Source organism: Styela clava, chromosome 3 (genome assembly GCF_964204865.1).
Source record: "Styela clava chromosome 3, kaStyClav1.hap1.2, whole genome shotgun sequence".
In the NCBI taxonomy this organism is placed as follows: Eukaryota; Metazoa; Chordata; class Ascidiacea; order Stolidobranchia; family Styelidae; genus Styela; species Styela clava.
The window spans coordinates 24,764,644-24,792,160 of NC_135252.1; the positions used below are offsets into that span (position 1 = coordinate 24,764,644).

The following is a 27,517-nucleotide window of genomic DNA, read 5'->3' on the forward strand; positions in this document are numbered from 1 at the left end:
GCATTATAGGCTTTAATTTTGATGCCAAAATAAATATCTATTTGAATATAATAATAATAATTATATCATATTCATTGTATATATGTGAATTTTTGTGTTTTATTGAAGCTCAGTTTGTGAGGTCGTAACGAAGTTATGTGCCATTCATACCATTCGCTTCCGGCAACTTTCAACATAAAACTTTACTGCTTTATGTGATATAGTCTAATACTGTGATATAGGATTGTGAAATTGAGCATAAACGCTTTGTAGGCAGGTCGTAAATGAGGCAATATTTCGGTTATTGCGCTACGAAATTATCCAGCCAGCCGGAAACTAACTGTCGAAATGATGGCAAAATACCCAAAACGGTAGCAGGGGAATGGTCGTGCAATATTTCTTGAACGTTGCGAGCTGAAGTCAGGATGTGGTCATATGCGTGCATGTTTCAGTGTTTATTCGTCTCAACAAGTTGTTTAAATTAGGGCATTGAGAGGTTACAAGGTCGCGTTTGAGCTTGTGAATCGTGCGGGAAAACATGCCCGGGTATCAATTTGTGAATTACAGAATTGCTTCTACAAAATTGAAGGAAATTTTTTTAACACTTGAACATCTATGATTGCAAAAAAATAACAAACGCTATTTTATGATAATTGATTAATCTCTGTAACCTGTTGGCAGGTTCTAAATATGATTGTATGTGTGAAAATGACAAACTGGAAATTGATTTAGGAAGATTGATTTCTGGACTTGTAAGTCTATAAATGTTCATGAGCACAAGGTTTGATAATAAGATTGATAAGTGTTCAATAAACTTAAGTATGTAAGATGTTCAGCCTTTGTCTTAATACTGAAATTAGTGGTTGAGGCGCGGTCTTGTCAGACAAAAATTAAGTTAATAGGTTTATTTCGATTCTCTATAATAGGATAGGATTTACATATTTATACCAGGGGAGAGGAAAGTCCTCTCGCACATACAGACATAACCATCCCTGCATGGGATTTGAACCTGCGAACCCACGCAGAGTAATTAGAGGTGCGGTGGCGAGCGTATTCCTAACACTTAGCCCGTTGAGCCACACCGCCGCGCCTAATCAATTTGTAGATTGTATGGAAATTGCTGCATATAACAATATAAGTTGCCTGGTTACATTGGTAAGATTTCTGTCTCCAAAACAAGTGACACATAAATAGTAGCAAGTTCGTTTCGATTTTCTGTTACAATACAACAAAGAAGCGATACGGGGCAAAACAAACAAATGCAGCAAAGTCTGAAAGAAGAATTAAGACATGATGATTCACTGCCCACTTACTATCTAAAACAGCAAACAACACATTGAAGTAAATTAAAAAAAAGGATACACTCACTAAAAGAGTTCGAGCGCAAATACTTAGCACTGGCAGTAACCTATTTCTCTTTTTTTTAATAATAAATGAAATAATGATATAAGTAGGGTGGTTCACGTAACCGCTGGTCGATTACGGCTTCATCCTATCCCAAAAATCCGAAAACAACTAACAGTCAATTCCATACATGACATGGAATGGTAACCGGATAATGATCATGGTTCGCCATATTATGGTTAAGCAGTTTTATCGGCTTTCCTCTTCCCGGGATGAATATGTAAATGCTGAATGCAGATGAAACACAACAATTCCATGAAAAAAATTGAACAGTTTTATCTGTATTGTAGCAGAGCCATTGTAAATCCCATTTACGGTATCCTACTTCAGTACTTCGAGAATCGGATTTTTATAACCTATAAGACAGCCATGATGAGCATAAAATGGCAGCATTGACACTTACACTTTATGATCAAATTATTCCGCCTAATCACGCTTCAGTGGTTTCTAGCAGCAGAATATTCATTGTTCCCTTCTATTTACAGATAGAAATATTTATTCTTTAATTTATTTAAATATCTTCCAAATATTGCAATGAAGGCAGGAGATCCGGATTTAAAAGATGTTTTCTTAAAGGTAAGCTTTTTATTTGATAATTATCTCAATACTCCCCAAGCCTTATGAAGAAGTACAGTAGGGCTCTGTTCTCAAATTCCAAGATGCCTCGACATTGGGTTCAATAAAACAAACACGACATTTGTCCTTGAAATGAGGATGTCTGACACGATGGCAGATGCGTCAGATTGTGGCGAGCTTGTCTCGATAATAATCTACATTTATCACTAACGTCATGTGATCGAAATCGCATTTATTTGCAGCTGAAAACTCTTTAACGCCACAGTGAAAAATGTTTTTGGTGAATTGGGTTTGTTTTTCCGGAGGAATTCAATGGTAAATGTTATTAGTTGCGCTTCCTTTTTAATTTATTGCGCAAAGCTGATTTGTCGATATGGAGGCCCAGACTGTCTCATAAAAGAGGGTTTTATACCAACTGTTGTAATTGATGTCTTTCAATGTGGGCCCTATTCTTGGAGTCACAGTTCTGCGATTCCACGCAGCGACGTGTTTTTGCACTTGTATTATTTTTTCATCTCAATGTTTACAAGGTTGAAGTCTGATTAGAGTGCATCCCATTAAGTTTTGTGATGTAGCAATGTGAAATTATTAACCATGTAATACTTTTATGTTTCGTGTTTAAACCTCACTGATTTTCTTTCATGTTTGTTTGTCTTGTGTATCGTAATAATTTTGTACCATTACAGAATCTAATTTAAATTATTTTGCGTATTGTACTTTTTAGGTACCCCTGAAGTATGTGTACCAGGTTAGGGTTTGGCAGTAATTTTATTTCGATTTCCCTTATCTCAGTTCTATTACGAGTTCGGGGACTGTTAGCCAAGTGGATATATCCCCTGCCTATAGGTTTCCATCCCTTTATACAACTAGATGTAAAATAGGCAAACAAAATCAGTTACCCGCATATTGGTACATACACTTCTGGAGCGCCATTTTTTTTACCATGATAGAGTTCAAATTATCTAATCTAAAATAGGTATTACTGGGTGAATGTTTAAAAAAATATTTATTGTATATGGTATTGTGTATAACCTGGACACAGTGGCGTGTCTATTGGGGCCAAAGGGGCAGACGCCTCGGGCAGCATGTTACAAACATTTTACTCTTTCTTGACCTTTAATTTATTTATACTAATGTATAACAACATCTATAATTTGTCTATCTCCCGAATTTCGAAGTTAGGTATAAGCGGCAGCATTATCAGAAACTTGCCCCGGGCAGCAGTAAAGTTTGACACGCCACACTGTAGATAAAACATTATTTTTTTTAATGTCAACTCCAGTATGCAAGTGTTGAGAAAGATGGGGAGCATTACATGACGAGGGAAGATTTTGTTGTTAAATTCTTACTAATGATGCAATATGGGAACAGAAGTCTGGAAACGTTAAATTTAGTTGGAGGAGTGGCGGACACAACAAATGATGGGTAAGTTTAGTATTGAGTAGAACGTAGAAGTGTCAAAACCATTCCAAGCGGTAGGAATACGCCACCGCAACCTCTGCTAACTAATCCTAAATGCAACTTGGCCTGGTAATCAAACGAAAGGCCGTGGTTTGCCATATGATCAAGCCGCCTTGTCGACTTTCGTTGAATCATATCCTAAATTTCGAGTGACCGATCGAGAAGAGTATCCTTGCGGTCATCTATTATTATACTCAACATGGACTGGTAACTGGATGAGAGGCTGCGATACGCCGTGTGATTGAGCTAACCAGTAATTAGTAGTTTATTTTAGACATGCTGAAAATACACATTGTACATACAGAATAAAGAAAGATGAAAAAAAATGAATTTCAGTGTGAAGGGAGACGCGATTAACCAGTAATAGTTATCGGGCAGCGTCACTGAGCTGTCCTGTCACTTGTCAGCCTTTGACAGCATATGATTAGGCCAATTTACTTGCTTTCTTTCCCCGTTGGATGAAGATGAAAACATATCCTAGCAATATTAAGAAAATCAGTAACAAACTTGCAAAAACTGAGCAAATGTTCCCCTTTTTTCAGTCTCATATCTTGGCCGGAATTTCAAGCGTTCGAATCCATCCTTAGCCTTCCTGATTCTCTCTACCAAGTCGCCTTCTCACTGTTCGATGTCAATTGCAATGGAAGCATCAATTTTAGTGAGTTACTCATTATATTGCTATTTTATACATGTTTGCTTTAAGCTGATCCATCAAAGTTGAAAGAGTGCCAAAGGATGTGCTGCTGACAGCCACATGGGCACTTATGTCCGGTGACCGTACATTTGAACCCACGTACATTTTGAACCCATGTATATATCCGCGGGTTCAATCTATATGCGGGTGCTAAAACCTATGGGTTAGGGTTAGTATGGGTTCAAATATCCGTAAAACAAAAAAAATTTCCATAGGTGCAATAGTATGCAGGTGCAATTGTCGTGGGGTCAGATGTACGTGGGTTCAAATGTACGGGAACCCTTATTTCCATGTATGTTTACTTAGAGTGGACCGATAGAAGAATTTTATAAGGCCACTGGCACGCTAAGGGCTATCTATAGCTTTCAGCTTTTTATTTATATTAAATTTGTCTGTAGCGATCATTTTTGCTTATATTCTGCTTCAAGTGAGAGTCTCTGCTGTTAGTGTGCAGCAAGACTCTTTTATCACGTATGATAGTTACTCTTGCTACAGCATCCTTGCAATATACACATACGGATCTACCGACACAAAAGCATAGAAGAAGTATAAGTAGTTAGTCTTGCAGAAACCAAATAATCAGCGCAATTCTGCCTCAATGTAGCAAATATTTATCTCTTAGCTCAGTGTTTCCTTGGGGTCATGGACCCTCGAGGGATCACTGCACAGGGATTCTGCACCGATATGAAAAGGGTCTGATCGATCTTTAGTGATTGATTTTAATCAAACAGCCATTGCGTCATTTTGGTTGAGAATTGCAGATGAATATCCATTGCTGTTAGAAAAAGCAATTAAAATTCCATTGCCTTTTGCAACTTCCTCCTATGTGAGGCAGCATTTTCAGCTCTTACCACAAGTTTGGACCTACGAGTTTTCTTGTTACCTATTGTTTCGAGAAGTGATAAATTGTGCAATGAAAAGCAACCTCATCTATCACATTGATATCCTTTGTGTTGTAAATGAAACATTATCCTTCCTAGTTAGTTAAGCACAGAAATTGATACGACATAGGAAGGGGGTCAAGTCAAAACTAAGATTTTCAAATATGGGTCCGCTGCCCAAAAGTTTGGGGGGGCTCCCGAAGTATGCGAACCAAGATGGTGGACATCGGAATGTAATATGTGTACTAGGTTAGGGTTAGGCCATAATTTTAGGTATAAATACGACGCTAGTCTTCGAACTGATAATAGGACTAAAATAAGGAAAATTGGAAAAAAATTATCGCCTAACCCTAACCTGTTACCCATGTTACGTTCCGATGTCCGCCATCTTGGTTCGCATACTTCGGGAGCCCCAGTTTGGGACCATGTCTTAGCTCATCAGTGGAATTATTCTAATTTCTCAAAATTATCGCCGGTCGTGTTGAAACCATTAGAAAATCAACATTGACTTTATTAGTGTTTCCAACTCATTTATTTTATCACAGTGTTTACATAATCCTCTTATTGTTACATCACAGCGGAAGTTGAAGAAATCTTCAGCAAGACAGAATGTCATCGGCACATACCTTTCACCTGGGATTGTAAATTTGTGAAATTACATTTCGGCCGGAATTTGGACAAAGCGTTGAATTATGCAGAATTCACACAGTTTTTACAGGTTGGTTTAATCAATGGCTAGACAGTCAATGAATATTAATTTTTGCAATATTGAAAAAAAAAATAATTAGATTATATTATCTTGACTTGCTGAATGAATCCAATTTAGAAAGAATAAAAAATTCACCTCATATACGATATACAGGGTTGTCAGACCAAGTGTAGACAAATGTTTATTAAAATATTCACAATATAAATGTAAGAAAGAAAAACAATATTTTTCAGAAAATAGCATTATAAATATAATATTAGAATCCATTGTTCTCCCTTTAACTTCACTACACGTCTTCATCTGTTTTGAACTCGACTGTGCGTATGGTTTCTTTTGAAATTTTGTCCTTTGAACACACTTTGATCAGTGCTAGCCATCACGAATGATTCCTTATTTGCCGATTTATTAATACAGACGCATTGAGATGTAACTCTCAAAACGGTGAAAACATGCCCTTTCTGTTTTTGGTGGACAGAAACGGCAAGGGCGATCTCTAAAGACAAGAAATGGTAGCGCTATAATTGTAAACGCTATTCATCGAATACAAAAGTTAATTGTTGCAATTATTCAAAGCTGCGAACCTCAGGTTGATAACAACTGCTCTAAGGCATAGATTGATGACTTGTTGGGACAAAATTTAAAAAAAAACCATACGGGCCTCGCGCAGTCAAGTTCCAATCAGATCGAAGCGTGTAGTGAAGCCAAAGGGATGATATATAGAAAAATAACAATGAATTCTATTATTTATTTTTATAATGCTATTTTCTGCAAAATAAATTTTTTCTCTTTTACATTTATATTGTAAATATTTTAATAAACATTTGTCTACACTTGGTCTGATTACCCTGAATTTTGTAAATGGGTGTGGATCTGGTTGGGATATAAAATAAAGAAGTATTATGGTAAGTCTAGGCAAGGCCGAGACAGCACAGCATAATTACAAACAAAATTTGGGGCTCCCGAAGTATGCGAATCAAGATGGCGGACATCGGAATGTAATATGTGTACTAGGTTAGGATTAGGCCATAATTTTAGGCATAAATACTACGGAAGGCTCTTGGCTAGTCTTCGAACTGATAATAGGACTAAAATAAGGAAAATTGGAAAAAAATTATCGCCTAACCCTAACCTGTTACCCATGTTACGTTCCGATGTTCGCCATCTTGGTTCGCATACTTCGGGAGCACCCAAAATTTGCTATTTTGTCTTATTATATGGGCGTGGTAGAATTGAAAGATTTTCAGAGTGAGAGATAGTAGTGTAACATCGGAGTTCAATAACCAATGTACAGAAACTAAACAAAATTTGAATAGGAAATCTTAAACGTAATCGACTGTACTAATTTTAGATCGCAGACAAAGCCAGTGTCTGTATCAATCAATCACTTTACAAAATAAAAAACAGTGTAAAATCATTTAATCATTTATACATGAATATGTAAATGTATAAATGAACTCACATCATGATCAAATTGATTATTACATAACATACTAAGTGCGATTTTATTAAAATAGAAAACAATGTCATGAATTTAACAGCACGAATCATGAACTCTATATTAAACAAAGGCAATTTATTACTTATCGATCTTAAGAGTATTCGTTAAGGTATTTGTCTATCTATCTGTCTGTTTGTTTGTTAGATGAACGCGATATCTCACGAAAGCGAGATTGGATCTGCTGCAGATTTTGCATGTGCATTCATCATATCTCGTACCAGAAGCCTATTGATTTTGGGCGAATTATGTCGTATAATTAGCGAGTTATCAATTAATTAGTGATGAGACACAAGGCGTCACTATGGAGCAAGAGCGCTGTTTTGGGGGATCCCCAACTTTCGATAAGTCTCCGGTCTTTGACCGATATTCTCGTTTATATATTTACATATTCACGTAGCCCTGGTCTAAACCTAAATTTTCATGATGGAAGCCTAGGATCGTTGAGAGCTGTTTCTTTTTTGTTAAAATACTGACTTGGCTAATTTTGTAACTGTCCAAAGTAGCAATAAATACATTTGAGTCGTTAAATAAAGTATTTTTAATTTACTGAGGAACATAATCGTTAAGCAACACTATTTTTATTAAATTTATTCTGGGACTCTGTAAATAATAGTCAACCTTTTCACGGGCTCCGTAACACTATAAGTTTGGAAATTCCTGGCCAGACTGGCGTCACTTTTTATATCACTCATGAGCCAGGACTAGGAATGGGCATTTTGAATCGAATATGAAATTATTCGAATCGTTTCAGAGCAAAGTTTCGAATCGGCGCCATCTTGATTTTTTTCTTTCTGCCAATGGTCGAGCTAAATTTCTCATTTTTTTTATTGAAGCCATATTTTTTCAACGCAATTCTGACATATGACGCTTTTCTGTAGTGAGTTATTGATGAAACCATGTTTCTTATTGTGTGTGAACACTCAGCAATCTGCCTGAGTGATGTATTCTATGTTTTTAGTAATTTATGTGTCTGGAGGACCTAATATAACATAAAAGTTACATACAATTTTATATCTCCAAAGTATTCGAGATTCGAAAAAAATTATTCGATTCGATTCTGAAATCATGAGGTATTCGAAAATGCCCAGCCCTAGTCATGACGCAAGAAAAAGATGGTGGCGTGGTGGATTTTATCTCTGGGATTTGCCTTGTTGTAAAGAACAAATTTCAATTCTAAGACCTGCGCTATAAATAACGGTTCAAATATTTTGGATTTTGGAATTTTTTGACTGGGGTATTCAGAGGGTACAATGGCAAGTGTATCCCTATCAGTCACCAAGATATGCTGACTATATTTCTTATACAGGGCTTTATTTTGAAATAAAAAGGGAACAATCATTGTCTGAGAAACCTATTGTTCTCACTATTGTTATGTAACAGTAGCTGTTCTATTTATAGAAGACCATGCCATATATTATGCTGACTATATTTCTTATACAGGGCTTTATTTTGAAATAAAAAGGGAACAATCATTGTCTGAGAAACCTATTGTTCTCACTATTGTTATGTAACAGTAGCTGTTCTATTTATAGAAGACCATGCCATATATATTGGCAAATGTAGCAATGGAATTTCCCTTTTGTTCAGTTCTTATCGCACAATTGTCATCCCATCTTCAGATCAAAATTAGAGTGGTAGTTTGCTAGCATTGTGGCCCCCTCCCTACCCGTTTGGGGGGCTGTTGGGCCCAGTTGGGAACAGCTGATATAGACGTTAAAAAACATTGGATAAACTATATTGCTACCTTACCAGCTGTACGTGCCCCACTACGAAAAATCCTGATTCTCATTTTCAACTCATTATAAATGTATGATACAGTAAATAGCCATAACTTTGCCCAAAGTAACTCCGAGAGAGCACACCAACATGCCACGAATACGTAGTCATATAGTCAATTCACTTTCGCAGCTGGCTGGTCATGATCACTCATCTGTAACTGATGACATCACAGGTCAGGCTCAACCATCTTGGAGAATGCTAGTTGCCAGAAATACAATAAAGATACGGTTAGCTTTAACAATGAACTACTTTGTATTTCAAGGAACTTCAAATCGAACATGCACTTCAAGCGTTTGAGCGCTTTGATGTCCGCAAGGAGGGAGCGATATCTGCTCTTGCGTTCAGAGACATCATGGAGACGATACGACCTCATTTATTGACCGATTTTGTCAAAGAAAACTTAATTGCGGTAAGTCGTCTTTGATTTTTCTTTGTAATTGAACTGTTTGTGGAAAAGTGGTCATAATAAAATATGTATGAAAATAGGGTGCCCATAAAGTCACAAAATTTTTTAAAATCGCAAGGGGGATTTATCGATACCATATATTGTTTTGGCCCTCACAGATGTATTAAATGAAGTAAAAACACTTACTATAATTAATAGTTAAAAAAGCAATAAAGCTGGTTAAGAATTCAGGGTTGTCCAAATCGAATCGAATATTCGAATGTATTCAAAGTATTCGAATACCTTTTCGGCTGATTTTCGAATAATTCCGAATAGTAGCCACTTTTCGCCGTAAAACGTGGTGTTTCGTTTTACGGAAATCTTTAATCGACTTTTTACGCTGTCTCACATTTTGTAATGATGATGAAATACAATGATTGTTTATATTCTGTGTGACTGTACGTCGCATAATGTTGCACACATTTGCACGTTTGCGTCGGTGGACATTGCCGACATTCGTCTACGAGGCTTTTAATTTACAAATTCATTTCCATTACGTCGAAAAATTGACTAGACTAACCAAACTAACCAAACTACCAAACTAACATGATCTGGTTCTAAACATATAAAATTATTAGCGCATACCAGCATAACTGAACAACAGGGACACCATTTTTCTACCCGTCTCATTGGAGACCTATATGGAAAAAAAACTTTTTTGAGTGCTAAAAATAGACATCGTCCTATTTCCCATGTGGACTTATTAGCTGGGAAATACGGTATTTATAGCCGTCATTGTTACGATATCCAATAAATTGTCACAAGTTGGAAAAACAAGTCGATTTATTAAAAAATAATTTTGATAGCGATATTTAAAAGTATCAATCCTTTACCAGGCGGATTTTTTGTTGAGCAAAATAATCCAATCCATGACGGGTACCAGCATTTAAAATGTCATGCCGTATTAATTTAATTTTGTTCAACGTAACTCATGGTTGTATCGACAATCTGTGAACATAAAATGTTTGGTAAACTGACCGATATTATTAAATATTGATTCCTATTTTCATATTGATAAAATAATGAAAGTATTAATACCAAATACCACAGGTATTTGTGGACATGAAATTCGGATTCATATTTACAAAATAATAAAACTATTATAATTCTAAAATGCAATGGCGATCTGTGGACTGAAAGTATGTGGTAAACTGCGCGATTTACCAACATTTGAGTTATGATAATAGAATTAAATTAACACGGTCAGGCATTTTAAATAGTGGTATCGGTCGTGGATTCGAATATTTTGCGCAGCACAAAATCATCCTAGTAAAAAGTCCATACTTTTAAATACAAACCAATGACAACAATTATCCAAATTAGTTCCCAAAAAGCGGGATAAAGTATAAATTCTTTTTCTGACTTGTGACAATTTTTTCGTGAGTATACGAAAATAAGAATCAAAAACTAATTATATTCGTCACAATATCACGGCAATCTGTGGACATAAATTGTGTGGCAAACTCGCGATTAATATTAATTTTTGAATCCTATTTTCGTATTTACAAAATACAACGGCGATCTGTGGACTTAGAATGTGTGGGTAAACTTAGTTAGATTATAAATAGTTTTTGATTTCTATTTTCATATTTATAAAATAATAAAAGTATTATTACTCAAACATACAACGGCGATCTGCGGACTTAAAATGTGTGGTAAAGTTCCCGAATTTAAATAATTTTTGATTCATATTTTTGGACTCATGAAAAAATTGTCACAAGTCGGAAAAAATTACTCATACTTTATCCCGCTTTTTGGCAAATAATTTGGATAATGGTTGGTATTTAAAAGTATGGGCGTTTTACTATGATGATTTTGTGTTGCGCAAATATTCAAATCCATCATCGATAGCACTATTGCCGTATTAATTTAATTCTGTTAACATGACTCATGGTATATAAAATATATACTGCCATAATCTGCAAATATGAAATGCCTGGTAATACAACTAGGTTGTAACTTGTAGATAGCAGTTATTCCATTGCTTATTGTATGGAAATTCCTACATACATTTAGATAAGCTTCAATTAGTGGATTTTATTTTCGAAGTATTCGAAATTTCATATTCGAAAAGAATAATTTCGAATGTATTTGAAATAGTGAACTATTCGGTATTGGCCATCAGAACTGACTTTGTAACAAAATTGAATTTGTGAACACTGTACAACAAAACAAATTAATATTAGTAAAAATATTCTGAATACAAAGTAAATTTTCTATATTTTCTGGAAAATAATATTACCTGTTTTTTTTTATGTCCTAGCGACAACAAATTCAGTAAAATCTTATAGTGTTTTAATAAATATGTTGCTAAAATTTGCTCCACTGACGTTGAATACAATTATTTGAAGAGGTGTTTCAGCACCTGGCATTTTGAGCAGTCACTTGGGACTAATAGTCAATATATTTCATACTGCAATTCGATGGCCCAATTTGGTTGTTTATAATGGCAAATTTTTCTATAATACTTCCGATTATACAAAAGTACCTTATATTTAATGTATTGTTGAAAAATTGCCATTCTTAGCGTCCAAAGTTTCTTTCAAACACTTATTTATAAACGAATTGAATGTATTTGAAAAACTAATATTTGTCTCGCTTTTTTTGAAGGTCATATTTTCGATCAAGGTCATATTTTAGATTTTCTTTTAAGCTAAATTATTTTATCCACAGGTTGTCAAAAGTATGGGAATGCAGACAGTCAGTTTCACATTTTTTCAAGCGTTCAATAATTTATTAAAAAATATGGAACTCGTCAAAAAAATATATCAAACCAGCGCTGGAAGTCATGAAGAACAAGAGGTCACTAAAGGTCAGTTTTATTTTGATTTTCTATCCTTACAAGGTCAGTCAAGGTCAGTTTTATTTTGATCCTTTATCCTTACAAGGTCAGTCAAGGTCATTTTCATTTTTATCTTTAATCCTTCCAAGGTCAGATTTATTTTCAACATTTTATTGTTAAGGTCAATCAAGGTTACATCAAGGCCCTCACTCACATAGGGCACATACTTCCAAGTTGATTTTAGGATAAGTAAAATTTTTATTTTTATCTGGGGGGGAGAGGAAAGTCGACAATACGGCTTAATTATATGACAAACTGCAGCCTCTCTTCTGGTCCATGTTAGATATGGGATTAGCCAGTTATTTGTTTGGGGTACATGGACTGACTGTTCCGATACTTTTTCCCATTATTTTATTTTTATTCATCCTTTATGTGCAATCATATTACCCACAAATAGATAAAAAGGTTATGCTCAATACGCTCGCCACGTCACCTCTGATTACCCTGCATGGGTTTACAGGTTCGAACCCCATGCCGGGTTAATTATGTGCGAGAGGATTGCTGGACTCCTCGCCGTTGTTGTATCGCTGGTCGGATCCTTCACCATCAAGCCCATGCATCTCAATGCAAAATTCACACTCTGTCAATTATCAGTGACTGAGCCCCACGAGGCTCGACTGTGACGAAGCTTCAGTAAATCTTGCATTGTGTGGAATGATATTTTATCCTTTTTATCAATTTGTTATCTTTTTATTTAATTAAGTATTATCTTTTATATTACCTCTTTTATCTCAACTTTGAGTCTTTGATCATTTCAGAGGAGTTCATAATCGCTGCACAAAGAGTCAGTAGAATCACACCACTAGAGGCCGATATACTGTTTCATTTGGCCTCCCTCCTCGGTCATCGACACGGAAAAATAACAATGAAAGAACTGGACCAGATCGGAGCACTAGAAGAAGGGTCAATGCCTTACAATATAGTGGCCCAACAAGAGGTGAGAATTCGGCGCTCTAGACGAAGTGTTTGTACTAATATGTTTTATTATGGCTCGGCGGTGTGGCGCATCGTGTTAAGCGTTAGGGATACGCTCGCCACCGCATCTCTGATTACCTTTTGAGGGTTCGCAGGTTAGAATCCAATGTGAGGATGATCATGTGCGAGAGGATTGCTGGACTCGTCGCCGCCGTAGGGTGGTTCACGTAACCGCTGCTCGGTTACGGCTTCCTCCACCATCAAGTCCATGCTTCCGAAAACAAATAACTGGCTAATTAATCTCATACCTGACTTGGAATGGTAACCGGACGAGAGGCCGTGATTCGCCATATGGATAAGCCGTCTTATCGGCTTTCTTCTCCCTCGGGATAAATATGTAAATCCTATCCTATCCTATGTGAAGCAGGGTGTTCGCAAACCCCTGGGGTTCCGTGATGACTGCACAGGGTGTCCGCAACGATATGAAAAGAGTCTGAAATACAGACAAATAAATCATGATCCTTTTTAAATTGCCGTTGACCTGCTGGCATTCAATGTTAGTATTTATTAGTTAAGACTTTCCTGGCTTCTATTTTGGCAATAAAAACATTATCCTTCCACATAGGTCAGGCACAAAAATTGATTAGGACATAAGATGGGCGGTCCGTCAAAAATTAGATTCATAAATAGACCCAAAAGTTTGGGAAACCATGATATAATCAACCAACACCCGGGGTAATGGCGAAATAACTAAACTAAGGAAAGGGGAATGTTAGAAAAGAGTAATAACAGCTTGCTAATACTAATGTACTACACTTCACCCATAATATGACGTGAAATAATCTTATGAATGGAGTAATCAGTAATTTATTTTTTCACTATACTGAAAACCAGTGTTCCCTCTAAGGCAGTGGTTCTTAAACTGGGTTCGATCGAACCCCTGGGGTTCGGTGGAGCTGTTCAAGGGGTTCGACGAAGGTGCTCTGAAACAGTTGCATATTATGAGACTTTTTTATCACCCTGCATACTAATTATGCAAAAATAACTATAGTTCATGATGACTAATTACTAATGACTTGAACAATTGAATGGAACAATTAATTGGTGTTACCCTTATTCATATTCTCCCGTACTAATGAAACTTAACTCAATTTTACGGATAAATCGAAGATAGGCAGTAATTGTACATGAATGAATGCAAAATCATAGCGTGTTTGAATTTCACTAGGTGATAAATTTGCGACAAGGAATAGTTTATCGCAGAGCTTTACCCGAAATTATTATGATCCATTCAGGACAACCTCGATATGGCGCCGAATTAATCCTATCTCTATTTCTGTAAAATAAAACAATTGGCAAACGATTTTATTCGCATTTCAGCGCAGTTTAAAGTTTGAGAACAAATTGCTTGAACTACCAACGTTTATGGGGTATATTATCATCTTTTGGATTTTCAAAGTTATTTTTTATCAGTTTTCGCCTGTTTACCCGCATAACTTATACAACAAAAACCATCTGCTCATTCTGCCGCCAACGTCATTGTGACAAAACAATGGTTATTCCCACATGGTTATTGATATCTAAGGTTTCATCACAATGTTCATATTCTATAATCTTGCAAGAATTAGCTTCCGCTTTATGACGTTACGGTTTGGCTTCTAATTTCAACCGTTCAGTACAATGGGGTTCGGCGGGAGCTTGCAGAATAGCGCAGGGGTTCGGCAGGCTCACAAAGATTAAGAACCACTGCTCTAAGGTGTGCGCGTGTGCGCGAGCACACAGCTTTCAGAGGCTGCGCACACGCATAGATTTACTGCACACAGACATATTTCGATGTAATGTAACAATGTTCTCGATTGGCAGGTTGAGAAAGTTTGTTGTTGGCCCACTTATTACCAGGTTAGACTACCAAAATTTCTTCATTGGTTTTTGCACAAATATTAGTCATTTCCAAAAAAATGCGCACACACCAAAATTTATGCGCACACATACTACAAAAATTAGAGGGAACATTGGTGAAAACACACTAGATATACAAAAAATTACAATAAATATGAAAGATGCGTTTCGAGGCGAGGGAAACCGCGAAAAACCAATATAGGTTATCGAGCAGCGGCACTCTAATTTCGAATAAAATATATGAGGATATTTTCCCTGGTACACATACTACGGGAGTACCGAGAATATTATGTTTCAATGTTGAGAAGAAAGTTTACAAGGATCATTGTGATGAGCGTTAAAAACCAGAGTGCCATCGCTTTTCTTATTACGCTGCCTTGGCTCGCAGGTTTGAATCCTGTGGCGATTAATTCTTCGATGGTCTCCTTGTCGTTGTATAGCAGTTCTTGTAATTGTTTTCGAGTTACAGGACAAGCTTGCCATTGTGTCTTTGTTTACTAAGTGGTTTCACAGGTTAGAATCCTGTGTGGTTATGTGCGAGAGGATTGCTGGACTTTATATGTCGTGGTGTGGTGCACATTAACCAATGGTTAGTATCGGCTTCCTCCACCATCTTGTCCATGCATCTGGAACAAATAACTTGTTACCTAGGCCGCGTTGTGGCTCATGCTAAGCGTTAGGAATACGCTTGCCACTGCACCTCTGATTACTCTGTGTGGATTCTCAGGTTCGAATCCCATGCGGGGATGGTTATGTGCGAGAGGATTGCTGGACTCGCCGCCGTCGTTGGGTGGTTCACATAACGCTGGTCGGTTACGGCTCCCTCCACCATCAAGTCCATGCTTCCGAAAACAAATAACTAATCCTATACCTGATATGGATTAGTAACCAGACAGAGGACATGGTGCTACACATTGCGTTGGCCTTTCATCCACTTTAGCGAATACTGATTGAAGGGAACTTTAGAAGTCATTTGCGTCGGCGTGATCTCGCTATTTTGTTCACCATACAACTCATTATTTCTTGATTAGAAAGAGTTCAAGCATATTGGCTACCAATCCGGGGCATTGAGAGGTTCAATGCTTTATGACATCATGGGAGGGGTGGATAATGTTACTATTAGCGACGAAGTGGAGGTATGAGATTGGTATTTATTGAAGCATGAAGTCACATGACCACCAATTGCATGAGTTTATTTCATCACATGGAATGTAAACGATACTGCATAAACAAATCTGATAGTTAGTTATGAACATGATTTGTGTAAAAAAAATTTAGGGGGAACATTTCTAAATTGAATAGTTAATAGCAACATAACGTTTCTAATATTTATAAAATATTTATAAAAATAGGCTTAAAATATTTTTCGACATAAATCTTGCATTCAATGAGTTAAAACAGGAACAGGGGGGGGGGGGGAGATAGTCCTATTGTTGATTATTAAATAGCAACATATAGGATATGTGTAAAAATCATCTGGGGACAAAATAAGTGGAGGTGCAGCCTTGGAAATTTTTCAATTGTAAAAACCTTGCATGAGATTCAATAAGTTGAAACAGAAGGTTGTTGAGTTGGCTGTATTTGTTCAGATTTCATTTCATACTGGGGGGATGGGATATTGTGAGGAGGTAATCTGATAATAACTTTGCTTTGAATTATGGGTTTCTTCCATTATATGAAAAGTTGGCTCCGTTCAAAGCAAATTCAATACTTTTTCATGAGAATCAGTAAAATAGAAGTCTAATAGAGAGTTTGTGAATGAACCTTCTTCAAACCAAAATTCATTTGTGTGAAATCCATTGCATTATTACATGAAACATTGCATTTGTGCATCATTGATCAGGAAAACAGACTGAATATTACAATAATTCAAAATTAGCAAAACCGTACAAATATTAGGTGGTCAGTTTCGGCCATCTTTGTATGAACAATTTTGGCGCATTTTGACTTTTGTGTATTCTCTGTTGTTTACATACCCAGTTGGAATATATTCTATACCTGACATGGGAAACTACGGCTCACCGGGCCAAATCTGGCCTGTTGGGTAATTCAATCTGGACCGCCTGATGCTGCCACAACCGAACTAAAATCAAATTTTGATGTTTAAGCTAAACGTAGCTCAATGAACTTGTTGAGATTGCAATTAATTTAGTTTTGGCACGAGGCTTATTGCTTTCTATTTTTGCTTTTGTGACACTGTAAATATTGTTCATAAAATGTAACATTACACTTACATGGCCCGCCAGTCTGGCTGGGAAAAGTTTTTGGCTCCTGGTACAAAGACCTTGCCATCCCTGTTCGATGCTGTACTCCGAATGATTACGATACTTTAGAATGTATTTGGAATGTCAGAATATTTGGCCTTGATCATCCCTGTCATCATGCTGCAGTGTTATGCTTCATTGATCAGAAACTATCATTACTTTGTATTCTTGATAGAATTTTTTTTTCAGCTTGTGGGGGAGGGGGAATCCCATCATCACAATATCAATTTTATCCCTCAATATGTCATTCACTGAGTAAGTACAACCAGGGATATCCACATCTGTTTAGTATCTTAAAATTGGAAATGCAAAGCCAAAGCAAAATTCCACCGCAAGAAAGACAAATGCCCTTCAAGCCAAAAAGTCTGTTTCCAAAGGGTGTGAATAATTTAACAGAAAACAGCCTTTCTATGACCAATTTTGTTTCATAAAATGTGACCAAAATCTGCATTTGTTACAGAATTTGGGAGAACTCAATAATCTATTATTAGCAATACTTACCTTGGGGATATACCAAAGTTTTTTTCCCAGAAATTCTGGCATCACAGGATCTGTTTCAAATTGTTGAAAATTCAAAGTGATTTACTTCTTAATTACTGCATAAATTTGTAACATGCTTTTTTTATTTATTCGTTATTTATTTTAGGTACTGGAACACCACCGACCTTTCTACGTTGCTATAATTGAGAATGCTTACAGATTCACTCTTGGTGTTGTAGCAGGAGGTGAGGTCTTCAAATAAATTTATCTAAGATTGTTTTTGTGTGATAAATTTGGCGCTTTTAATCTGAATAATGGCTCGGAGGTGTGACGTATCGTGCTAAGCGTTAGGAATACGCTCACAACTGCACCTCTGATTATCCTGCTGATAACAGCGCATTATGTTAATTGTTACATGATGATATTGCCACAATTTCCCGATCTGATCGAAATCTATATGTAACATTTGGAGATACTCTTCGACCCACCTTGAATAGTTTTGTAACCCATTGACGACCTACGAGCTCTAACCCCAACCCACTGGTTGGGGCGAGTAACTGCTGTATAAAAAATTTTGATACTCATTTACAGCGTGTGGAGCAACTGCAGTTTATCCGATTGATCTTGTGAAGACACGACTTCAGAATCAGAGGTCATCGGGGTCATACGTTGGGGAATTGATGTACAGAAACAGTTTTGATTGTTTTTCTAAGGTAAGTATGTGTATCTTGGAGCGAGAAGAAAACTTATAAAATGACTCAATAAATTCGCAAAATATGTGTTACTAGTTACCTAAGCTGAGAAGAGAAGAGTTTAATCATTTGGCGAACCATGGCAGAGTTGATGTGACTGAAGCCTTAAATATGCATTGGTTATATTATGATCCACCTTGTGGCAGCAAGTAGTCTAGCGTTAGGTATCTTGCTCTTTCCTAACAAATCCTGAGACAGTTGCCCTACTTGGCACAACTATAAATGAGCATGCGTGTTTGTGTTACAACTTTAACAATAAATTTTCCCTCAACTTATTACTATCAGTCTGTGAGGTGCTCTCAAAGTATGTGAACCAAGATGACGCACAACCTGAACATAGTATGTGTATCAGGTTAGAGTTATCAGGTTGTGCGGCATCTTTGTGCACATACTTCTGGAGCGCTGTCTGTGATGTACAAAACAGCCTACATGTCTAAATGTCTAACTTTTCACTAATTTGTAATTTTTTTTTCTCTGTTCCAGGTTATTCGTCACGAAGGATTCTTCGGATTGTATAGAGGTTTAATTCCACAGCTGATCGGAGTTGGCCCGGAGAAAGCCATCAAACTTACGGTAAGAATGCTGTTGTGAGCAAACTGTTAAAACTACCATTTACAAAAAAAAAAATGAGCACGGCTGCGTACTCTGGATAAAATTACACCTGCCTTCAACCCAGGGCTGTGAAAGTGGGAATAAATTTTACAATCGACTTCTCCGGTAAGAGAACTTTTGACTCTATACTCTGAGAAACCCAATTTCGATGTGTGCATGCCTAAGTGCTCAGTCAACTCAATATTTTGAGTTTTCATGTAAAAATTATGCCTTAAATTGCCACCATTAAAAGTATGAAATCCCAAATTCAAATTTTCCTTCTAATAAAATAAAAATAAAAACATGCCGAATTCTAACGAGAAAGACATAAAATATACCCGGAAGGGGGCAGGCAAGACTGCAAGGTTAACAAGGTCAAATGAACGAGAGTAGGAGGAAATTGCGGGAACCATACTTGTTCTTTTCCGCTAAACGCCTACATTTTACACTTAATTTCTTTCGTTCCAGATGAATGATTTTGTTCGAGATCAACTTCGTAACGATGGAAAAGTCCCACTGTGGGGTGAAATTGCAGCCGGTGGATGCGTAAGTATTTATTAGATAAGTTTTTTATTTTCTTTTGGGGGAAAGGAAAGAAAATGATATGACTTATTTGTGAAGCTTGAATAATGTAGTTTCTAATTGGATAGGATTTACATATTTATCTCGGGTGTCAGGTAAGCCGATAAAATGGCTTAACCATATGGCGAACCACGGCCGCTCGTCTCATTACCAGTCCATGTCAGTTATGTTATTAGTTAGCCAGTCATTTGTTTTCGGAAGAATGGACTTGATGGTAAAGGAAGCCGTTACCGACCAGTGGCAATATGAACCACCCTACGTTGGCGAGGAGTCTAGCAATCTGCCCATACATAATTATTTCCACAAGATTCGAACCCATGCAGGGTCATGAGAGGTGCGGTGACCAGCGGATTCCTAACGATGAGCCACATCGATGAGTCGACTTTTTTGTAAAAAATATAAAACTGTTCATTATATCATTCAGAAAGTCTCATATTTGTAGATTTGCAGCAGTTTATTCAATTTTCATCAATTTTTTTTTTGTAAAATCTTAAACTCAGTCGAACATAAAATTAATAGTATGTTTCTATTCCAGGCCGGAGCTTCTCAAGTCATGTTCACCAATCCGTTAGAAATCGTTAAAATACGCCTCCAAGTGGCGGGAGAAATCGCCAGCGGTCCCAAGGTTTCTGCATTTTCTGTGATGAAAGAATTGGGATTAACTGGACTATATAAGGTAAAGATATTGGGCTCAGAATACGGCCATATAAAAGTGATGTATTGAATGTTGCATATAGTATGTACGGTTAAGGTCAGAATAATGTTCAATGTTCAATTTTTCATAATTATCTTGAAGGAGATGGAGGGCCATTGGGTCAAATGCTATAGTCAGTAGCGCAGCCAGAATTTTCAAACTACAAATTGCCAAGTTATACTGTATCAGCTAGCTGGTCTGTCTGTCCGGAGAACGTTGTTTTTCAAGTCTTTGAGAATATCGTTTGAAAATTTCTCTTTAAAACAAAACACCTCGCTGAAGGCAAAAAGTGGCTATTATTCGGAACTATTCGAAAATCAGCAGAAAACGTATTCGAATACTTTGATATACGAATACATTCGAATATTCGGTTCGTTCTGGACAGCCCTGGTTGGATATAACATGTACGGTTAAGATTAGAATAGTGTTCACTGTTCAGTTCTTCATAATTATCTTGAAGGAGATGGAGGTCAAATGCTAGGTCTATTTTCAAATTGCCAAGTTATATTGTATCAGTTAGCTGGTCTGTTCGTCCGGAAAATGTTGATTTTCAAGTGTTTAGTATATGAAAGGCTTTTTAGCTACAAAAAATTGCTTACAGAAAAGTTTTTTTTTTGACATTCCTAAATGTGGTTTTTGACCCCTGGTTAAATTGGTCAATAGACATGTATTTTAAATTACGTAGAGCTGTAATTATTCATTAAACGCATGCAGTTTTGAAAAACAGACCTTCACTGCATTTTCTTTCGTTGATTAAGTGCTGCACAATGCCTGGTTGAAATGTACTAGGTCAAAGAATGTACCAGTTCAATTCATTATATCGTGAATATAGAGCTGTGGATAAGGAGCGAACCCAGTTTGGGGAGGAAGGGGCTTTGAGGGTCGGAATCCCCCTCCCCCTTTTTGAAATGTAAAAAGAAACTGTTATTTAGACTTTCAAGACTCCTGAAAACCCATCTTTTTGTCCCTGGTCAGACCCACTAGCACAGGGTGGTCCAAGGTTGTCGGCTCCGCAGGCCACAAAATTATTTTTGCACTGTTCGCGAGCCACAATAGTGCCAAGAGTAGGTAAACAGTGCAATAAAAACACTTTTATTGTGCAAACACATTGTTGTCAGCCATAGTCATCCCAGGCTAATAGAATTCGCATTCGATTTTCAGTTTTCTATGATGTTAGCATATATTCCCGACCAAAAAGATAGAAAGCCAGATAATAATTTAGACTGAGAAGCACATCATTCAACTTCGCTAGTTGTCTGAGCTAATCACAACACAAGACAATTCAGTGACATTAGTGATGTAACAATATGTCAAAAGATTTTTCTGATTAATTTTATGACACGAAATAACACTAAATTTTTGATTACTCTCCGAATGTGACGCGGGCCACAGATAATGAAGCGACGGGCATGTGGCCCGCGGGCCTGGGTTTGGACCACTCTGCAATTAGCAATTACACAACCCCCCTTCGAAAATCTCTGGCTACACCCCTGCTGTGGGGGCGAAAAATTGAAAAATCCATCTTTTCTACACACAGGGTTCTAGAGCCTGTCTTCTCCGTGATATACCATTCTCAGCGATCTACTTCACGGCCTATGCTCACATGAAATCCTCATTTGCAAGTGAAGACGGCCATGTCAGCCCTGGAAAACTTCTGCTTGCTGGAACTATTGCAGGTAAGTTATTTTCTTTCTGGTCACTGCTTGCAAAGAGTGTTGTCTGGAAAAAAATTATTCGCTTTCAAGGCAGATACACATGTACAGGTCCATATCCAGGCCTGTTATAAACTATATTGCACCATCAACAAAGTAGCACACTACGCACAAACATGTAAACAAGCAATAATTACTAAGTAACAACAAGTAATGGCACAATGAGTCTGGTAAAGTAATCAGACCAAAACATTCACATTGTCTATCAGTATTTTTCCACTTCGCTTGCACAGAGCCTTGCGCTGAAGGAAAGTGTGGAAATGCTTATAAAAAGTTGTTTTCCTTACAGTGTTGTGTTGAGTAAGTCTTGCGTCAACTTCTGTTTCTGTCTTTAAAATAAACTTTTTTTTAATGAAAGAGAATGCGGCTATACTTGGCCTTACATTATGTATTTTCACTCATGTGAGCACCCTTTTTAACATGAACTGTCGAGTTAGAAATTTTGCTTGATGGAAAAAAATTATGTGTTGACAAAACTACACTAAAAGGCCTGGCGAACCAGGTTGTGCCCTGCGAGCCACCTGTTACGCTCCCATGCACTGATAATTAACAAATTCACTTCACTTGTGGGTGCTTGACGTTACCAGGTCAACACTGATCATATTTTTCCATTTGATATGGGTTCTTTCCTTTACAGTGGATGTTTTTGTTTTCAGGTGCCCCGGCAGCTTCTCTCACCACCCCGGCTGATGTTGTTAAAACAAGGTTGCAAGTCAAAGTAAGAGAAGGGGAAGTCCCTTACAAAAGCATGATAGACTGCTTTAAAAGGGTGAGTATTTTTCTAATGTGTTGTCTGTATTTTCAGCATGATGATGAAATAAATTTGATTACCCAAACCTGACCTTGACTGATAATCTGAGAGTAGGTCGTGGTTCTCCAAACTATTCGCCGCATTTGTTTATTGGTGCAAATTAATGTTTCATTGAACACAAGCAATACTTAACATAAACAGTTCGGTTGTCACCACAAATAACAGAATATAAAGTTAGACATAATGTTGCCTTTGCTATACCAAAGTACTGAATGACCTCTGGAGACCAGCATGGCAGTATTTATACTCAGGAAGCATGTAGTTTTACCCATAATGCCATACCATCATGTTGTGCTGTCATTGGTCAGTTAAGGAATGGGAAATAGTATTGAAACACAGTTATCCCAGGATGACAATCACTTGGACAGAATGTAGATGAGATACAAGTTAAAAGCATTACCATCTTTCTATTTCCTCCTGGAGTCCAATTTATGGCGCTTCTGAAGTATGCGTACCAGGATGGCGGACACTGGAACGTAGATGTGTACCAGGTTAGGGTTAGGGCATAATTTCAGGTACAAATACTACGGGAGTCACTTGGCTAATCCCCGAACTCGTAATAGAACTAAAATAAGGAAAATTGGAATGAAATTATGTCCTAACCCTAGCCTGGTACACATACAACGATCCGGTGTCCACCATCTTGGTTCACATACTTCAGAAGTACCCATTTTATAATATTATTCCTCACCTCCCAGGTCTACAAAGAAGAAGGTTTTATGGCGTTCTGGAAAGGAGCCCCAGCTCGTGTGTTTCGTTCTTCCCCCCAGTTTGGCGTCACATTGTTGACGTATGAATTGCTACAGAGGGTATTTGATGTCGATTTCGGAGGAAGCAAGCCTATTGGTATGTGCTATTTTAACAGTATGGCGAGTTTAATTTGTGACTAACATTTTTAACGTAACTAGCTAGCTTTTAACTTTTGAATTGGGTTACAATTGATTTTTTGTATTATCATGATATTTGTTTAATTGTGTACAATATTTCATGCACGACGTAATAAAACTTCAGAGTACTGAGAACTTCCTATCCTTCCTCTATGCCTTAGGCTAATGGATTCGTATGAGTATACTGCAAGGATGCTGTAGCACGAATAAACATGTTTCCAACAATGGCAAGAAATGAACAATTTTTTTTGAACCTTTTTATATCTCTGTTTACTTCAAAGATTTAATAAAGGTTTAGCTTAAAGAAGTAATTTTAAAGGGGATTTTCTTCTTTTTAAACCCCGTGTGGTGGTTATAAAGAGCTGTTGAACGTGATTATATATAACAGGCTTTGCCAAGATTCATATCATCAAATACATGTGGCAAAGGCATAACAGGGAGGGGTATTGAGGAGTAGCCTACCCTTCACAAATGAAAAAAATTTTTTTTTTTTATAATTGAAAAATAAATCAACGTATAATTTCTGGTCTCTAGGACATGCCCAAATACTAAACAGCATGTATTACTTTTATGGCCGCAAACTTAACGACTAATCTAAAACAATCAATATTACATACAATTTATTTCCCCAAAAATTACCCCAAAGTGCAAAGACAGCTTGTTTGCCATCAGCAAGTTTTTGAAATGATCGCGTGGCTTCACCTAGCAAAATGAATTTTGCCAAGTTTTTACTCTTTGATGCTTCCCATGTATACAATTACTATTGAGCAACAATTCAATACCAAATATATAAAAAAACAATAAATTTACTAGAAAATAAAATTAGTAACTTTAGACCCAAGAAAATTTGCAGTTGGCCCAGTTTTGAGTTGCAACCCATAGGTTGGAAAATACCGATTTAGACAGCTTTTATCTCGCCTTCTTGTGCTGTTACCCGTCCAGGTTTTGGGATAATTAACCATTATCAGTGTTTCCTAACCTGGACTGTTCAAGAATACATAGTTTAGTTTTTTGTTGAAAAAACAAACGACCCAAGAAAATTTGCAGGCGGCCCAGTTTGGCTCGTGACTAGGGCTGGGCATTTCGAATCAAATAGCAAATTATCCGAATCATCTCAGACAGGAAATTCGAATCGCCGCCATCTTGTTTTTTGAACAGGTCGAAATGAATCCCTCATTTTTGTCCATGTCAAATTTTTACAAACCAATTCTAACATATGACTTTTCTTTTCAAGTGATAAAACATATTTCTTGCTGTCTATGAACACTCAGCGAACTTTCTGAGTGATAGAAACGTGTTTTCAGTAATTTATGTGTCTGAAGGACGCATTTCAAAAAACAGTCAATACAACTACATATCTTTCAAGTATTTATTCAAGATTTTTACAACAGCTCAATTCTTCTTATCCACAGGTTTACTGGGGGGATAGGGCACTTATTTAGACCACGACTTTTTGTGCTGTTGCCAGCACATATTTGGGAATAATTACCAGTATAACAGGTTAATTCTTTTTATCCACAGGTTCACAGCACAAACCAAAGTACGTCCACGTTTCCGATTTGCCACCAATCAGTCCAGACCACATCGGAGGTTACAGACTTGCCGCTGCGACATTCGCTGGGGTGGAACGAAAATTCGGACTCGCATTGCCACGATTTCAGCCAACTACGCCGAACAAAACTGCCTCCTAAATCCCCCATTTAAAAAATTTCAATTGTGTATTCCACTGCATTATTATTGAAATTCTAGTGAATTTGTTTTTCTTTGTGTGCATGCAAGTCAGTGTTTTGCCATTGCTGGCTTATATCCTCACTGAGCCTAGAGCTTGTGAGAGAATAGTGGCCACAATAGTGCCAAGAATAGGTGAACAATACAAACACTTTTATTGTGCAAACACCAGTATTTGTCATTTATCAACCCAACCTAGGCTAACAGAATCCGCATTCAATTTTTAATTTCATATGATGCCAAAATTGTTAGCATATATTCCAGACCGAAAAGATAGAAAGCCAATTAACATTTTAGACTAGCCAAGCACATCATTAACAATATGTCAAAACAATTTTCTGGTTAATTTTATGACGAGACAACACCAAATACGATTTCTTGATTACTTTCCGAATGCGATGCGGGCCACATCCGGTTCGACCACTCTGGTCTAAAGCCTTGTTTAGAGTAAATGATTTAAAACATGCCACTCTCCTCACTTCTATTCGAGTGTTTACCACTTTATTCAGATATTGCCCACCACACTTAATCATGTACTAAAAATCTAATTTTTTTTTGTTCGATTTTTGAAAAAAATTATATTTGTTGAAAACTATTTATTACAATTTATGCCTTTTTGGAGATTTTTGATTTCAAGCTGGCTATTGCTTGATTAGTCAAATGCATATAGTACGAGTTGTAAAGTTTCAAGACTTCCTCGCAAGGTATTTTGTATAGCCTGCCATGATGTAACACAATTATTCTGTATTTATAGCAGCTTTTGCTCTGTTCATTGCACATGAATGAGTCTCCTTCACTTCTTAGCAAATGACCATAACGGCGCTCCAGAAATATGTGTACCAATATGGAGGTAATTAATTTTGTTCGCCTATTTTACATCAAGTTGTGTTAAGGGATTAAAACCTATGGGCAGGGGGTATATTCACTTAGCTAACACAGGCAGTCCCCGAACTCGTAATAGAGCCGAAAGGGGGAAAATCGGAATAAAATTATGGCCTAACCGGGTACGCATAGTACGGGAGTACCCTCGTGGCTCCTCAGAAATGAGTCTTTCACTTCTGAGTGAGTGCCCGTGACTTTACTCGGAGATGAGTGAGTCTCTTACGTCTAAGTCTACAATCACACCTTTGAGAGAGTTCTAGCGTCGGTGCATAAAAATCCTATTTAATCAATTACCGTAATTATGGCAAATTCTATTTCTTTTTCTCTTTGTCTTCAGAATATAAATACTTCATAATGTTGGTTGTTAATGTTTGTTGGAGTATGGGCAAGGATAGCTGTTGCTGGTGTCGCTCTAAGGAAATTATTAGTACCTTAAAAGATTTTACAATTTATTAGCTTTTGGTTTTTGAATAAGCACTCTCTCCGTTGAAAAACTAAGGCTGTCAGTTCGAGTTAGGTTGCAAATTGTTCTAATGAATTTACTGCTTATTTGTGATATCATGAGGTAATGTAGAGCACACGCAACGCACACGCAATGGAAAAAGTCTTGTCAACTTAAAATTCTATCTAAAAACGTATAAAAAGGAGATTTCGCCAAGAAGTGAACTTATAGTGAAAACTAGCTGTCTCTCTGGTCAAGCCCTGTCCCACAGAATTTTAATCGAGCGTCGCCCGTTATAGAAGCTTCATACACAACTGTGATATGGATAATTAAGAGTGTTGACAAAACTAAATCTTAAAGCATGAGTGCCAATCAAGTCCATGTTGAGTTACAGAGGCAGAAATGAAAGTCTATTTCATGTTTGACAATCAGTTTTAAAAAGTTACTTTTTCAATCAAATTTCTAAATATGGACATCACTCACCCGGTGGCGTGTCCAGGGCGAGTTTCTGATAATGCTGCCTCTTATACCTAACTTCAAAAAAAATTTTGGGGGATAAACAAATTACCGTATAGATGTTATATACATGAAAATAAATAAATTAAGGTCA

At 37.0% G+C, this 27,517-nt stretch overlaps 1 protein-coding gene across 1 annotated transcript; it reads left to right on the forward strand.

The window, feature by feature from the left end:
* The first annotated feature begins 1,860 nt into the window (after positions 1-1,860).
* On the forward strand, positions 1,861-26,825 carry LOC120342648 (electrogenic aspartate/glutamate antiporter SLC25A12, mitochondrial-like). The gene is made up of 16 exons (XM_039411568.2): positions 1,861-1,959; positions 3,242-3,384; positions 3,963-4,078; positions 5,574-5,713; positions 9,244-9,390; positions 12,100-12,238; positions 13,027-13,205; positions 17,993-18,071; positions 18,418-18,539; positions 19,062-19,151; positions 19,638-19,715; positions 20,287-20,427; positions 21,983-22,121; positions 22,814-22,926; positions 23,667-23,814; positions 25,377-26,825. The coding sequence occupies exons 1-16, from the start codon at positions 1,918-1,920 to the stop codon at positions 25,544-25,546; spliced, it is 1,986 nt and encodes a 661-aa protein (XP_039267502.1). The 5' UTR covers positions 1,861-1,917; the 3' UTR covers positions 25,547-26,825.
* Positions 26,826-27,517: the final 692 nt, after the last annotated feature.